The sequence below is a fragment of the Aulostomus chinensis genome, chromosome 22 (genome assembly GCF_037954235.1).
Source record: "Aulostomus chinensis isolate RoL2024-O1b breed Wild chromosome 22, RoL_Achi_v1.0, whole genome shotgun sequence".
NCBI lineage: Eukaryota > Metazoa > Chordata > Actinopteri > Syngnathiformes > Aulostomidae > Aulostomus > Aulostomus chinensis.
The window spans coordinates 511,475-528,023 of record NC_141341.1 but is presented as its reverse complement, the minus strand read 5'-3'; the positions used below and the strand labels follow the sequence as shown (position 1 = coordinate 528,023).

Genomic DNA, 16,549 nt, shown 5'->3' with positions numbered 1-16,549 from the left:
TGCTCCCCTACTCACCTGTACCCCAACTCACCTGTACCCCTGCTAACCTGTACCCCTACTCCCCTACTCACCTGTACCCCTGCACCCCAACTCACCTGTACCCCTGCACCCCAACTCACCTGTACCCCTGCTAACCTGCACCCCTGCTAACCTGTACCCCTGCTCCCCTACTCACCTGTACCCCTGCTAACCTGCACCCCTGCTAACCTGTACCCCTGCTCCCCTACTCACCTGTACCCCAACTCACCTGTACCCCTGCTAACCTGTACCCCTACTCCCCTACTCACCTGTACCCCTGCACCCCAACTCACCTGTACCCCTGCACCCCAACTCACCTGTACCCCTGCTAACCTGCACCCCTGCTAACCTGTACCCCTGCTCCCCTACTCACCTGTACCCCTGCTAACCTGCACCCCTGCTAACCTGTACCCCTGCTCCCCTACTCACCTGTACCCCTGCTAACCTGCACCCCTGCTAACCTGTACCCCTGCTCCCCTACTCACCTGTACCCCTGCTAACCTGCACCCCTGCTAACCTGTACCCCTGCTCCCCTACTCACCTGTACCCCAACTCACCTGTACCCCTGCTCCCCTAGTCACCTGTACCCCTGCACCCCAACTCATCTGTACCCCTGCACCCCAACTCACCTGTACCCCTGCACCTCGCACCCCTGCTCACCTGTACCCCTGCTCACCTGTACCCCTGCTCACCTGTACCCCTGCTCACCTGTACCCCTGCTCACCTGTACCCCTGCACACGTGCTCACATGCAGAGAGTTATTAGGGCATGAGAGGTTGTCCATGTGATAATAATTGCATTTATCACTCTTAGTTTTGTTGCAGTGGTCCTCACTGTGGCCCCCCATCAAGAAGGTTGTGGGTGGAGCCCCGGCTGCAGCACGGGGTCTTTCTGTGTGAGTCTCCATGTTCTCCCTGTTCCTGCTGGGTTCTCTCTGGTACTCCAGCTTCCTCCACAGTCCAAAGACATCAAGAGGGACCAGGTTAATCCAGACTCTAAATTGACCGTAGGCGTGGCTGGGAGAGCCAATGGTTGTCTGTCTCTATGTGTTGGCCCTGCCATGGACTGGTGACCTGTCCAGGGGGAAGGCTGCTGGGAGAGGCTCCACCCCCCGCGACCCTTACTAGTGAGGAATAAGTGGAAGACGACGATGGATGGATGGACTCTTAGTTTTAGCAGCTGATCCTTGTGGGTGTTCTGCTTTATTTCTTCCCCTGGCAGCCACAGAGTAGAACCATTGACGTTGTGGCCGTCCGTTCCTACGTCTCATTGTCATTAATGCTGTGACTCCTGAGGTCCTTGCTGGATTTGCTTTAAATCTAATACAAATGTGCACTGGGACACAAAGATGACTTGAAAAAGGTTACTGTGACAAGCAGTGTGCATGCAGCATAACTAATTTCAGGCTGTTTCCTAGTTCAGCTGTCAGTGTTATGTAGGACTGAAACCATGTGACTACTTTCCCATTGAAATACTCATGAAATAGGAGGAGTAGAGGCGTATGAAAGGGTGCGTCTCATTTGTCCAGTCTCGTCAAAGTATCTGGCATTGGTTTGGAGCCACTTGGTCACATGACCAGGAAGTACTAGGAAACAATTTTCCATGGAATTCTAGCATTCCATCACTATGGTGACAAGCGTGGCCTGAAGCTGCGAGGTCGTATCATCATAGAGACCGCCTTCAGAGAGTAGAAGTCTGAATCCCTCCAGGAGAACCAGACGATGCCGTCAGGGCCCAGCAGGTTCTGAGCCTTCAGGGAATAGCGCCCCCCCTAGCAGGAGAACACAAATAACCTGTTAACCAGGAAGATGTCAGTATTGCAGTGTGACAGGTTGTGTAGTTTTCTTCGTAGTACTGTGGAGCAACCTTGTAGTAAACACCGTTGAGGTTGGCATAGAAACACTGGTGGAACCACCAGCCGGCATGGCTGATCTCGGCACAGATGTTGCCGGTGTCTGGTGTGCTGAAGCCCTGCAGGTCGTGGTACCAACCGAAAGAATCCTCCACAGTTCCACTGAAGCCAGACACATGGAGGCGGAAGTGGTTGTCCTCGTCCTCAATCCTGCAGGAACACACACACACACACACACACACAAGCAGACTAAGAACCAGGGGACCTGTACAGTCCTGATTCTGATTCTGCTGATTCTCTATCGTCATGTGAAGTTTCACATGCGTTCACCCCCCACCGAGGTGACAAGTGACAGTGAGATGATGACGATGTATTGTTTGTTCAGCAGCCCCTCGAGTCTGTCCTCGCCCTGCTGCCCGATAGTTTACCTGAAACTCTGGTACAAGGCGTGTCTGTGGGCGTGGCTCCAGTCCTCCATGTCAATGCGCAGGTTGTAGTGTCCCTGGTTGGATAACAGGTGGAGCTGTTGGTTTCCCAGCCAGTGTTCTCCTCTGAGTTCTCCGAAGCCATGGCAGTACTCTGACCAGCCACGGTTAAAACTCACCAAGCCATCACGCCGCCGCTGGAACACTGTCCACCCGCCACCTGAGGCACAGCCCGCATACTCAGTACTGCCATACAGCACATGACAGTTCGACTGCTGCAGGGGTGGGAGGTAACCTTGCAGGTTCACTAAAGTACCACGTTGAGGTATCTGTACTTCAGTCTTAGCGCTACTTTAACATACTTTGTCACATACTCTCCTGTATTGAGAAGGAGGGGATGTTTGTCTTGAACCCACCAGTTACTGCTCGCTCAGAGGAGAATTCTTGTTCATAGAAAACATGGCAGCACGTGATGACGATGATGTGCGTCCACATGTGAAGAGCAAACGAGCAGCTACCAAACACATGACCTTTAGAAGTCACCGCTGAGTACTGGGTTACACAAATATCATTTGTGAAGTGTACTTTTGCTGCTTAAGAAAATCATATCAGATTCTTGTCTGCTTTCTATAAAGTAATTTTGAATGAGGCTTCCCAGACGCCTCTCTTGTCTGGGTATTTCTAATTCTACTCACGTCGTGGAACTGTGTGTCTGAGTGTCTCACCATCAGTCTCCATGTCGCAGTAGACAGGCAGGGTGGCGCCCGGCGACAGCACGATGGTGTAAATGCCAGAACGCCGAACGCCGTTGTGATATAGAGACGCACAGTCGGATGGACAGAAGGACAGATGCTGTCCACCTGTGTGGACAGACAGACAGACGACATAAGAAATTCTCCCGTTGTTGCTGATGAAGGTGTTTCCATTCATCAGCAACATCACGATCCAACCTGCTGGAGGTGTCCATCATTCACTTCTCTGAGGCCTGAACTGAAACTCACCATGGAGACATTTGGATGTTTGGTTTCTATGGTTTTAATTAGAAAAACATCAGAAGACATGAATAAATATGGAAAATCAGTTCTCCATCAATAAAACGGAACCATAGAGGCAGAGGAGGAGGAAGTGTGGCACCATGGCTACTGTGTGTTCTTCTATGTTCTTTTTAATCTCTTCTACGATTCTCTTACAAGCAGAACAAATAAAAATCCACCTTCAGTGAGCCGCCACCGTGTACCTGGTGCCAGTGAGTCCTGCAGGCCGAGCGGCGGCGTAGTCCACATCACGCTGATCATGCAGCTCGTGTTGTGGCGGATGTGCTGTACAGCGGCAGACAGGTTGTGGAGCTGTGCCTGCAGCTGGTGCAGCAACGCAGCGTGCACGCTCAGCAACATGTTGACCTCAGTGTGACGCAACTCCAGGGAACGCAAGCGCAGGTCAAAGGTTGAATTCGAGGTGGCGCTCGTTTCACTCTGAGGGACAAAACATGGGAATCAAGACGGTGACATCACACATCTTTCATGTGTGAGCTGTGGAGATCAGATGAAGACTGGAACATGAGGTGTCAACGCCTGGCCAACGTGTACACGAACATGCTGCCAAATCATGTTTACGAATTACACGCTACCGACATACAATTGAGTGAGAGAGGGTGTTTTGCTGCCCTGACGTGTGTTCTGATCACTGACCAGGGAGACAGTGACCAGCAGAGAACCACGACTGGACCAGGAGAAAACCACCTGTGGACCAGCAGAGAACCCCTACCAGACCCACAGACAACCCCTACCAGACCCACAGAGAACCACTACCAGAGCTGTTTTCTGGACCAGCATGGAGGCTCCACTCATGGCAGCACAAGAGTAGGCACTTAGTACCAGATGGATAAAGGACAGGGTCTAGACCACCAGGCAGGATTTCAGGAGCAGGCTGGGCCAAGACACCCCTGAGATAGTTCAGCTCATAAGGCAGGCAGGCAGGAAGAGCCTCCATTGAAGCACCAGAACCAAGCAGCTGCATAGTGGACTGGAACATCTACTCCAAGTCTGGGCTGGATAGTTTCAGGTCAGGATGGACCCTCCTAAGGTGGTGGAGAAAGATCCAGCTAAGGTCCTTGGGGACTTCCAGGTCCAGACTGACTAACTGGTGCTGGCTAACCAAGCAGACCTGGTGCTGACAGACCACCAACAGAAGATGGTGATGGATGGAGCATCCAAGAGACAGCAGCACCAGAAGCTGGAGAGGTACCAGAACCTGGAGAGGTACCAGAACCTGGAGAGGTACCAGGACCTGGACAGGTACCAGGACCTGGACAGGTACCAGGACCTGGAGGAGATGTGGGGGTGAAAGCAGTAGTGGGGCCACTGGGGGCTGGGACCCCCAAAGTAGGAGAGTGACTCCAGCAGGTTCCATGTCCACCACCCGAGGTCTGGGTCCAGAAGAGCTCAGTCTCTGTGGGTCAGGGCAGAGCAGGATTCTGGCCTGCTGCTAATCCTGTTAGTCACTGAGGTTAATGAGGACTTAGCGGGTGTCCAGTCAAGGAGAGACGCTGGTGGCCGGCTGGTTCCACCTGAATAATCTCCCTAACCCTAACCTCACACTGAGGGGCTCCGTCATTGAAGGTTCTCTTTCAGTTTGCGTTCTCGTTTCAGTCCGGTTGCTGAACAGAAGCCAACCTTCACAGCGACAGACTCCACCCAGCCTCCCTGGTCCAAGGACTTCAGCTGACTCGTATTCACTGATGGAAAACTGAATACTTTGATTCATCAATCCCATTAAGTTCTCCTTTTGTCTTGGAACAAAAATCACTTGGCTCAGTTAAGATGAAGCAATTTGAACCTCCGTATCTCATTGAAAAGTTAAAGTTCGAGCAAAGTTTTTAGTTAAAGTGATGCAACACTCAAACTGTGTGAATTGCTTTTCTGTTTCTAGTCATTATTGAGCAAATTCTGAGGGAAGTCTGGGTTTGTTGGAATAAGGAAATACTCATCGAGTAAGTGAGAGAGGTCTGGAGCAATGACCTTCAGTTGGACTAGTTCTTCAGTACCAGCTGGTACCAGACATGTTAGGGGTGTCTGGAAACAGCTGATCAGTCCTGTGACTTAAAGATTCACTGTTCAAGCTGATTCCCAGGAAGTCTTTCCGTTTCCTGTTTTGAGCATTTACTGCCTATGGAAAAGGCAAAACCAAACACTAGTGAGTGTAAATTTCCTTTGTTTCAAATTTTGTTGTTTCCATCAATCGTCTTTAATTGGTTACTTCAAACTGCATCACCAAGATGTTTTTCCTTCCTGCATCACTTCTTCAGACTGCAGGAAGAACCAGCCACATGTACTTAGCATGGAGCTAACAGAGACTGATGCTAACAGCAGCTAAACTGTCCAGAACTGTCTGGTCACCTCCTCTCCAGGTCTCTGCTAGAATCCAGGCCTCGTCAGCTGGAGGATCAGTGCTAAGGAGCATGGTGAACAGATGTTGCCGTTGTGAGCTGTCATCGTCCTACCTGCATCTCCAGGGCTTTGACTCGATGCCGGTGGTTCCTCAGCTCCTCCTGCAGCTCTGACATCATCTCCCACAGTTGCTCCAGCTGCCCCTTTCGGTTCTGGTTCTCGTGGAGCCAAGAGGAGACATTGTCTGTGCAGCGGAACACATCTGGGCAGCGTTTCTGTGTCTTTCCCACTGGAGGCAGCGTTGCTATCAGACGGCACTGGCCCGCCGAGGTCAGCTGGCTACTGTACTCGCCGCAGTGTCCTGCAGAACTGCTACTGGTCTGGTTGGAGGTGTGGCCATCCTCCATGGCACTGATGCCACTGGAAATCAGTGGAGGGGCATCAGGGGGAGGGTCAGCGTAGGTTTCCTGAGGGGAGGTAGGGGGATGCCAGTCAGCGTCCTCATAGTTGTCCTTGTTGATGTCCAGGTGATTCCAATTGGTTTCCAGGTTGTCCTCAAGTGCAGCTCCACCTGTGTGGATGTTCATGTTTAGTGCATCTGCACTTGTCTCGGCGAGGCTGTTGGGGTGAACAACGTCATCATGTCCAACGTCTGGATGTTCATCAGAGGACACAAAGTCCCCAGCAACCAGCTGGAAACAGCAGCCAGTGAGTAAGACAACGGTCAGTAGCATGGCTGCCACCTCCATCCTCACATGAAGCTAGCTTGGGGGGGTTTCATCCAAAGCAAATTACAGTTTGTGTTGCCAGTTCTGGATCTGGCGTCATAGCACCCAGATAAAGACCAGACCTAAGTTAGCCTTGGATTGTAGACTTGGATTCAGCTTAGAGAAGAACTGATGCCTCTGCCACTTTTCCAGCTGCAGGAAGTAGAGGGGAACCTGGAGAACCATGAGATGGTGACTGTTGAGTGAGTGGAGGTCTCCAGGGGCCCCTGACTCTGGGTGATGATTCAGCCAAGACCACAGAGATTGGATTGATGGATGCTGGTCCAGGAAAACCACATATGAAGCCACCTCAGGTCACTGCCAGACGAAAAAAAAGATTCCCACCTGTCAATCAAATGTTGAAAAAAAAAATGAAACAAAGTTTATATTTACTTCATCCAACATTTTTTGATGTTTCATGCTACAAATAGACTGGTCCCTCAAAAATGTCACATTTGGAATAAGTTCTCCTAGTAGAACATCTGGTACCTGGTCTCCACATCAGTGACTTGTAATCAGGTGTGTGGTCCCCAGCAGCTGCAAATTCAGCTGGTTAGCAGGTTCAGGTCTACATCAGATCCACCAGTAAACACCAGACCGGTGGATGGCGGAGGTTCAGTTCTACATCAGATCCACCAGTAAACACCAGACCGGTGGATGGTGGAGGTTCAGTTCTACATCAGATCCACCAGCAAACCCCAGACCAGTGGATGTTGGAGTGGTGGAGTCTTAAAAACCTGGGTTGCTAACAAGAGTCTAGAGGAGCCTACAGAGGTCATGGAGGTCATTAAAGGTCATCGGGGGAAACACAAGAAGCCTGAAGCGTAGTGGTGGTGACCTTGAAGTCATGTGACCCTGGTGTAGCTCCTTCCTAGGCTACCGTTAGCTTAGCACTGCTAACGTAGCATCCAGGCTTCCAGCATCATCAGAGGGTTCATTAGTGAAGATGATCTTGATGAACTGAACCTGGAAGATCATCAACTTTTGTTCACCAGAGCTGATTTACTGGTTCAATCACCACAATCACATGGAGCGATCCTATTGGCTGCTGGGGGAGGAACCAGGAGATGACCACTTCCTGTTGGTGGGGGAACCAGGAGATGATGACTTCCTGTGGGAGGAGGAACCAGGAGATGACCACTTCCTGTTGGGGGAAAACCAGGAGATGACCACTTCCTGTTGGGGGAAAACCAGGAGATGACCACTTCCTGTTGGGGGAGCAACCAGGAGATGACCACTTCCTGTTGGGGGAAAACCAGGAGATGACCACTTCCTGTTGGATTACCACAACAACTATTCACCTTTGTAAGGACTGCCCCTTAACCCAGTCCCTAACCCCCTTTCTCCCTTGGCCTAAGTCTGACCTTGACCCTAAACTCAAGCTTTGAACTTCAAACCACCCTTTGAAGTTTGAACTGGCTAAAATATCCGCACAGTGTTGGTGACCCCCCCCCCCCCCCCACACACACACACACACACATATAGACATACAGACACACACAGCTATATGAACCGCAGACCTACCTGTTGTCTTCTGTGTCCCATCACTGAAAGAGAGTTTGTGAGAGAGAGAGTGTGTGTGTGTGTGTGTGTGTGTGTGTGTGTTATCCTATCACAATAATCCTCTCAGGGGACTGGTTGTCATTCATCTGGCAGGTACTGTATTACTGCATGAACAGGATTATGTTGTAGTCATGTGACTACACGTTACAAAATGTTCATAAACATTTTTAGTGAAAACAAGAAATCAAGGGTTTGGTGGTTAGTAGTTCACCTGCTCGCTTCAATAAACTTCAACTACTTTGGGACAAAGGTTCCATCTCTGTGTACTTCTGTGTACTTTTGTATATCTTTGTGTACGTCAGTGTACTTGTGTCATCACAGCCTTGTTAGGCTGGATAGTTTCATGATTTGATGAGTGTTTGAGAGAGAGAGACAGAGAGAGAGGGAGACAGAGAGAGAGGGAGAGACAGAGAGAGAGAAAACGAGACTGAGAGGGAGAGACAGAGAGAGGGAAAAAGAGAGGGAGAGAGAGGGAAAGAGAGACAGAGAGAGAGAAAAAGAGACTGAGAGGGAGAGACAGAGAGAGAGGGAGAGACAGAGAGAGAGACAGAGGGAGGGACAGAGAGAGAGGGAGAGAGAGAGAAAAAGAGACAGGGAGAGAGAGAGACAGAGAGAGAAAAAGAGGGAGACAGAGAGAGAGGGAGACAGAGAGAGAAAAAGAGACAGGGAGAGAGATTTCTGAAGAGAAAGGCCAAACCAGCTGAATTGTGGCGGTGGTTCTAAAGTAGGAACCGTGTTCTGAATGGGCGCTAATGGAGGCGGCGTGAGGTCACGGGGGTCATAGAGGTCAACTTGCAGGAGGAAAAGAGGAACCTCTGATGGTTCAGTCATCGGCTGTCCTTTGTTCAGCGAGGACGCAGTCATGAAATCGATGTAATGGGGGACGACGCCGCTGTCACTAATGTGAGTGGAGTTCTTCTGTGTCACCACCTCTTTGCTCTCTGGGGGGTCTGTAATGGACTGGTTCAAGGCTGCCACAGCCTCTAATGGCTCAGACGCGCTCGTCTGCGGCTCTCACTGCACTCCATTAGACAGAAAAACATGTTTATGAAGACGGCCGCGTCCTGCAGCTCCAGGCTGGAGGTCGTGGGAGACGGAGGTTAATGGCCTCAACGCTCCACACGCACAGTCAAAGCAGCGAGTTGATCGACTTCCTGGAGTCACTGATGAAACTGGTCAGACTGGTGAGACTGGGACTGAAGCTGCAGTAGGAACACTACGAAAGTATAGGATAGTAAAGGAGTGTGGCGCTCCGCCAAGGCCCGTATTTCCCAGGAGACCATCAAAATGTCCCGAGTGGTACAGGACTTGATGGTTCCTCCCTCAGTCACGTTCCTCTAAACAACCTTCCCTCCTCCAACAGTCAAAGTGAAAAACTTAGTTTGGATCCTCAAGCTGTCAGAGCGTAAAGCTCCTGGTTCTGGTCGGGATCTGAAGAAGAGGTTCGGAACTGTAGAGTCATGTCAATCAAAGACAAACACAGGTGAAGAGTCTCCAGGTGGCTCCTGCCGGGACCTCCCGCTACATTACTGCCACCCAGCAGGTGGACCCTTTACAAATAGAACAGAACCAGAACCGCACTGCTAACATGGATTTAGGTCAAAGGGACAAAGCAATTCCCCACCAAAGAGAACATCTGAGGGAGAACCCCTGAGACGGAACCCTGAGACGGAACCCAGAGACAGCAGTAATGACCACCTGTCTCTGAAGGCTCAGCAGGATCAAACCAGTTCCCTCTCCCTCCCTCCTTCCTCTGTTATTTAAACCAGTGTTGATCCCCCCCCCAGCCTGGACCTGGACGTTCACCAGGACCAGGGCCACTGGCGTTGAAGTGAAACACCTGATCAGGGACTGAACCTGACCAACATGAGCAGAGAGGAAGAGAGGGACTGCCTGGTGTTGGGATGTCTCTCCCCCTGCTGGCCACTAAGGGGAATGTTAGGCAGTTCTGCATTGGCTTCCCTTGTCTGTCCTGCATCCAAATTTACAGTCTTTGAACCCCCCAGCTGATGACTGCCTCGCTTCATTGTGGGTAATCTAGGAATCAGGCTTTGACTGAGGGGCCACCGGCGCTGTGGGTTGAATCGCCAGGGAAACGTGCAGGTGTGAGAAGCTGGGATTCACCAGGATTCTCAGGAAGGTGGTGTGGAACCACTGATGGCGTGCAAGCCAGAGTGGGAGGAGCAGTTTCCACTAGTCATTCGCTCTTCTAGGCATCAATGAGAGAGACTCTCCATGTAATGATGTCAGCATCCTGTGTGTGTGTGTGTGTGTGTGTGTGTGTGTGTGTGTGTGTGTGTGTGTGTGTGTGTGTCCTTGGCTGACAGGATATAAAGTGGTCCGATCGGTCAAAGGGGCAACAGAACTGAACTCTCCACCTGGCAGCAGAACCCCGGCGGGAGCAGCGGAGCGACCCGGGACGTCTGGTGAGCCTCCTCCTCCTCCACATGATTCTTTGATGCCTGAATAGTTGAAAACAAGACATTCTTCTGGACGAACATGGATGTCCACTCCTTCACAAGGAAGACTAGACAGGGAAGATTTCAGCTGCCATGTACTTTGTAACTGAAATATTTAATAAAATAAATTGGATCTCACATTTGTTGAGTCCTGAGATGATGAAGGACAGCAGATGGAATAATTGACTGAAGGACTGCAGGACGCCCACATGAAGACGACGAAGACTTCAGAAATATTTTTATGAAATTTGTTTTGCTGTTTTTGTTTGATTTGACTTCAAAGGCAGCAAAAAGAGAGGACAGGAAAATGTCAAAAATATCTGCTGTTCTCATCACGAGGAGGGATTGGACATTTGTAGTATTTTTGGAGTGCAGGTTTCAGCGTGTGGGGGTCAATACTTCTTTACCTTTATCTGATCAACATTTTCACTTCCAACTTGTTGCAGAACTTTGATGTATTTATTGATTTGGAGGCGGCGCAGTGGAGCAGTGGTCCACCCTGTGGCCCCCCAGCAAGAGGGTTGTGGGTGGAGCCCCAGCTGGTCTTTCTCACCTGAAGGCTGCTGGAATGGGCTCCAGCACACACCACCCTTAACAGGATCCATCCCTCCATCATCCATCATCCATCATCCCTCCATCATCCATCATCCATCATCCCTCCATCATCCATCCATCATCCATCATCCATCATCCCTCCATCATCCATCATCCATCCATCATCCATCATCCCTCCATCATCCATCCATCATCCATCATCCATCCCTCCATCATCCATCCATCATCCATCATCCATCCATCATCCCTCCATCATCCATCATCCATCCATCATCCCTCCATCATCCATCCATCATCCCTCCATCATCCATCCATCATCCATCATCCATCCATCAACCCTCCATCATCCCTCCATCATCCATCATCCATCCATCATCCATCCATCCATCATCCATCCATCATCCCTCCATCATCCATCATCCCTCCATCATCCCTCCATCATCCATCATCCATCAACCATCCACCCATCATCCATCATCCATCCATCATCCATCATCCCTCCATCATCCATCCATCCATCATCCCTCCATCATCCATCATCCCTCCATCATCCATCATCCCTCCATCATCCATCATCCATCATCCCTCCATCATCCATCCATCATCCCTCCATCATCCATCATCCATCATCCACCCATCCCTCCATCATCCATCCATCCATCATCCCTCCATCATCCATCATCCCTCCATCATCCATCATCCCTCCATCATCCATCATCCATCATCCCTCCATCATCCATCATCCATCATCCCTCCATCATCCATCATCCCTCCATCATCCATCCATCATCCCTCCATCATCCATCATCCATCCATCATCCATCATCCATCCATCATCCATCATCCATCCATCATCCCTCCATCATCCATCCATCATCCCTCCATCATCCATCATCCATCCATCATCCCTCCATCATCCATCCATCATCCATCATCCATCCATCATCCCTCCATCATCCATCCATCATCCCTCCATCATCCATCCATCATCCATCATCCATCCATCATCCCTCCATCATCCATCATCCATCATCCATCCATCATCCCTCCATCATCCATCATCCATCCATCATCCCTCTATCATCCATCATCCATCCATCATCCCTCCATCATCCATCATCCCTCCATCATCCATCCATCCATCATCCCTCCATCATCCATCATCCCTCCATCATCCATCATCCATCATCCCTCCATCATCCATCCATCATCCCTCCATCATCCCTCCATCATCCATCATCCATCCATCATCCATCCATCCATCATCCATCCATCATCCCTCCATCATCCATCATCCATCCATCATCCCTCCATCATCCATCATCCATCATCCATCAACCATCCACCCATCATCCATCATCCATCATCCATCCATCATTCATCATCCATCCATCATCCATCATCCATCATCCATCAACCATCCACCCATCATCCATCATCCATCATCCCTCCATCATCCCTCCATCATCCATCATCCCTCCATCATCCATCCATCCATCATCCCTCCATCATCCATCATCCCTCCATCATCCATCATCCCTCCATCATCCATCATCCATCCATCATCCCTCCATCATCCATCATCCATCCATCATCCATCCATCATCCCTCCATCATCCATCCACCCATCGTCCATCATCCATCCATCATCCATCCATCATCCCTCCATCATCCATCATCCATCCATCATCCCTCCATCATCCATCATCCATCCATCATCCATCCATCATCCCTCCATCATCCATCCACCCATCATCCATCATCCATCCATCATCCCTCCATCATCCCTCCATCATCCATCATCCCTCCATCATCCATCCATCCATCATCCCTCCATCATCCATCATCCCTCCATCATCCATCATCCATCATCCATCATCCATCCATCATCCATCCATCATCCCTCCATCATCCATCCATCATCCCTCCATCATCCATCATCCATCCATCATCCATCATCCATCCATCATCCCTCCATCATCCATCATCCCTCCATCATCCATCATCCATCCATCATCCATCATCCATCCATCATCCATCCATCATCCATCCATCATCCATCCATCATTCATCATCCATCCATCATCCATCCATCATCCATCAAATATCCATCATCCATCCATCATCCATCATCCCTCCATCATCCATCCATCCATCCATCATCCATCCATCCATCCATCATCCATCCATTCATCATCCATCCATCCATCATCCATCCATCATCCATCAATCCATCCATCCATCATCCCTCCATCATCCATCCCTCCATCATCCATCCCTCCATCCCTCCATCTTCTCCCTCTCCTCCTGTTCAGGGTGGTGGGGGTGGAGCCTATCCCAGCAGCCTTCCCCCTGGACAGGTCACCAGTCCATGGCAGGGCCAACACATAGAGACAGACAACCATTGGCTCTCCCAGCCACGCCTACGGTCAATTTAGAGTCTGGATTAACCTGGTCCCTCTTGATGTCTTTGGACTGTGGAGGAAGCTGGAGTACCAGAGAGAACCCAGCAGGAACAGGGAGAACATGGAGACTCACCCAGAAAGACCCCGTGCTGCAGCCGGGGCTCCACCCACAACCTTCTTGCTGGGGGGCCACAGGGAGGACCACTGCTCCACCGGGCAGCCCACAACTGTTTAATATTCAATATTAATGATCTTTATTTTTCAGGTCAGTGCAGCTCCACTGAATTTGACAGGAGGATGAATGGACTGCGTATGTTGGCATGAGAGGCTTCTGATTTCAAGTGCTGCTGATGTGAACCTGTTCCTGTCTCTGATGTCTCCCAGGAAAATGTGTCCTGTGTGGCTATTGGTGGCAGGGGTGGTGGTGGGCGTGGCCAAAGGATCTGTCACTCAATGCTGGGAGCATCCAAGCTGTCAGGAAGTCAATTCTGAGAGCAGTATAATGGTAATACACACACACACACACACACACACACACACACACGCCCATACACACACACACACACACACACACACACGCCCATACACACACACACACACACACACACACACATACACACACACACACACACACATACACACACACACACACACACACACACACACACATACACACACACACACACACACATACACACACACACACACACACACACAATTAGAGGCTTCACTTCGACTAACCCTCATATCGGACAGTGATCGGCTGCAAGCTCGATCTGATGTCACAAATGAATCGCCAAGCTGCAGATTTCACAAGGGCTCCAATGAGGTTACAATGCTCTTCCTGAATGTCATCATGTGACTGTCAAGAGGACCAATCAGAGTGGGTCAGTGGTCCTGGTTGAAGGGGGTCAAGTCTTAATGGCCATGTGGACTCAGACCCCTTGGCCGAGACCCGGGAACCTGGAGCCTACTGGAGCTGTAACTGGTGGCAAACACATTTCACTTCTCATGTTTGGTAAAAAAGAAAACAACAACAAGCAACTGGTCTGTGTTGCTGTGAGGAATGTTAGCGTTAGCGCCATTAGCTGCTATACTACAGTATGGTGCTAATATAAAGCCTTTTAAATTAAATGCCTGTAGCCTGATTGCATCAATTCAAAGTTTCAGTTATAAAAAGATTTTTATTTACCAACAGGAAGTGGTCATGTTATGGATGAAAAGTGTTTGTAGTCCAACAGGAAGTGGTCATGTTATGGATGATAAGTGTTTGTAGTCCAACAGGAAGTGGTCATGTCAAGGACGAGGTATCGTTGTAGTCCAGCAGGACAAACAGCGGCCTGTATTCCGCCTTCATCTCTCCTTACTTGTTCGTTACAGTGCAAGGTTACTATTTCATGGCGAAGGGGTGGGATTAAATAAGTTGTACTTCCTCCCACCCCTTTGCAGACATGTAGTCAAATTATTGGCCTATTTTTTTCCTAAATTCATCTTGATTGTCTATTTTTGCATTATTTATCATTGGCACGTTCAAAAAGGTCACTTATTCGTACCCCTCCCACCCTCTAAATGCTCCTCCCACCATCTCTCTCCATCCCAACAGGAGTGTATTCAACTCTGTCGCACCGACCTCACTGCTGAGAGGCCCCTTGTTCCAGGCGCCTCCTACCTGCAACCTCCCCCTCCATTGGGCCCTGAGTCCTTACCCCCCCTCTTGCTTCTACCTTCCTCTTCCCCGTCCTCCTCCTCTCAGGCCAAGCGTTCCTACTCTATGGAGCATTTCCGCTGGGGGAAGCCTGTAATGCGTAAGCGCCGTCCTATCAGAGTGTACACCTCCAACAGCATCGGAGAGGGTTCATCTGAGGTGTTTCCTGGTGAGATGAGGAGGCGGGAGCTCAGCGGTGAGGTGATAGCTGCAGAGGAGGAGAAGACACAGGGGGTGTCAGAGGAGGAGCAGGACGACCTCTCAGACGGCGTCCATGAGAAGAAAGACGGCACCTACAAGATGACGCACTTCCGCTGGAGCAGCCCGTCTGCCAGCAAGCGCTACGGCGGCTTCATGAGAGGCTGGGTTGAGCACAGCCAGAGGCCGCTGCTGACGCTCTTCAAGAACGTCATCAACAAGGATGGGCAGCAGCAGAAGTGAGGAGGCGGGGAGAAACCTGGGGGCACAGATGGAGGAGGAGAAGAAGAACTGCCCAGCAAGACCCCAGCGACCTCGACGACCCCAGCACGACCCCAGCGACCTCGACGACCCCGGCAAGACCCCAGAGACCTCGACGACCACGGCAAGACCCCAGCGACCTCGACGACCCCAGCACGACCCCAGAGACCTCGACGACCACGGCAAGACCCCAGCGACGTCAATGAAAATGCACACAACGAGGGGACAGTTGAAACATTTGAGTCCAGATATTCACAACGTAAACATTCTCTTTAGTCTCAGGGGACTTTTTCCAACCAAATGCTGCTAAGCAGACAACAAGCGCCCCCCCCCCCCCCCCCCCGCCAGAGGAGGAGATACAAAGGTTTTGATATATAATGAACAATGTAAATACTTGTATGACATGAAAGCATAAAATTAGTTGCAAGCAAATTTGAAGCCTGTTTGTAATCTGTCTCCTCATTTATGTGTACGCATAAATATTTACATATGTGTGTGTGTGTATATATACACATATATATATATGTGAGGGATGATGGAGGGATGATGGATGGATGGAGGGATGATGGGATGCTAAACATACCAGGCTAATGAATCGTAGTATTTGGTGTCGTCCGTACATTCACAGTTACCAGGGAAGTACAGAATGCATCTAATAAAACAGACCAGGAAACGTGGAACTGGAGCGACGGATCAGGAAGCAGAAACACTGGAACATAAATTACAGGTGGGTGTGGTCACAGGTGTCTGTCCTGGACATGTCCTCCTGGGACGCTCTTCCTCAGGTCATTCGTGTGGTGGCAGGGCGTTGCTTTCCTCTCACTCTGGCAACATTATGGAGAACAACACGCCACTGTGATGTCACAAGCCCTCTCTGGGTTGACCCTGAGTTTACAGGTTCTGGAACCGGGCATTTAGCACAACTCATTTCAGCTGCTGTAGACCTGCATTGGAC

The 16,549-nt window shown here is 50.3% G+C and overlaps 2 protein-coding genes across 11 annotated transcripts; one reads left to right on the top strand and one right to left on the bottom strand.

The window, feature by feature from the left end:
- The first annotated feature begins 403 nt into the window (after nucleotides 1-403).
- LOC147240184 (pro-opiomelanocortin-like) lies at nucleotides 404-15,911 on the top strand. 7 transcript variants are annotated; one of them, XM_086194127.1, is made up of 5 exons: nucleotides 404-5,487; nucleotides 5,702-8,914; nucleotides 10,339-10,437; nucleotides 13,815-13,935; nucleotides 15,034-15,911. In XM_086194127.1, exons 4-5 carry the CDS (start codon nucleotides 13,819-13,821, stop codon nucleotides 15,574-15,576), a joined length of 660 nt encoding a protein of 219 aa, XP_086050253.1. In that variant the 5' UTR covers nucleotides 404-5,487; nucleotides 5,702-8,914; nucleotides 10,339-10,437; nucleotides 13,815-13,818; the 3' UTR covers nucleotides 15,577-15,911. The 7 variants fall into 7 exon arrangements, with proteins under 7 accessions (XP_086050253.1, XP_086050252.1, XP_086050256.1 ...); XM_086194126.1 differs by having other exon boundaries at nucleotides 5,600-8,914; XM_086194130.1 differs by having other exon boundaries at nucleotides 404-6,389; nucleotides 6,602-8,914.
- LOC147240185 (angiopoietin-4-like) lies at nucleotides 662-8,177 on the bottom strand. 4 transcript variants are annotated; one of them, XM_086194119.1, is made up of 8 exons: nucleotides 7,973-8,177; nucleotides 6,938-7,689; nucleotides 5,795-6,793; nucleotides 3,533-3,767; nucleotides 3,021-3,155; nucleotides 2,299-2,515; nucleotides 1,885-2,080; nucleotides 662-1,789 (listed from the first exon to the last, which is right to left on the bottom strand). In XM_086194119.1, the coding sequence occupies exons 3-8, from the start codon at nucleotides 6,428-6,430 to the stop codon at nucleotides 1,643-1,645; spliced, it is 1,566 nt and encodes a 521-aa protein (XP_086050245.1). In that variant the 5' UTR covers nucleotides 6,431-6,793; nucleotides 6,938-7,689; nucleotides 7,973-8,177; the 3' UTR covers nucleotides 662-1,642. The 4 variants fall into 4 exon arrangements, with proteins under 4 accessions (XP_086050245.1, XP_086050248.1, XP_086050246.1 ...); XM_086194122.1 differs by having other exon boundaries at nucleotides 5,795-6,766; XM_086194120.1 differs by lacking the exon at nucleotides 7,973-8,177 and having other exon boundaries at nucleotides 6,938-7,791.
- Nucleotides 15,912-16,549: the final 638 nt, after the last annotated feature.

Bases quoted from the DNA above. Each gene is read 5' to 3' on its own strand.
- LOC147240184 (XM_086194123.1), top strand. From the start codon at position 13,804: ATGTCTCCCAGGAAAATGTGTCCTGTGTGGCTATTGGTGGCAGGGGTG. The intron at 13,936-15,033 runs GTAATACACACA...CCATCCCAACAG, and splicing joins ATTCTGAGAGCAGTATAATG to GAGTGTATTCAACTCTGTCG.
- LOC147240185 (XM_086194119.1), bottom strand. From the start codon at position 6,430: ATGGAGGTGGCAGCCATGCTACTGACCGTTGTCTTACTCACTGGCTGC. The intron at 3,768-5,794 runs GTAGGACGATGA...TTTGTCCCTCAG, and splicing joins TCAAAGCCCTGGAGATGCAG to AGTGAAACGAGCGCCACCTC. The intron at 1,790-1,884 runs GTTGCTCCACAG...TTCTCCTGCTAG, and splicing joins TCAACGGTGTTTACTACAAG to GGGGGGCGCTATTCCCTGAA.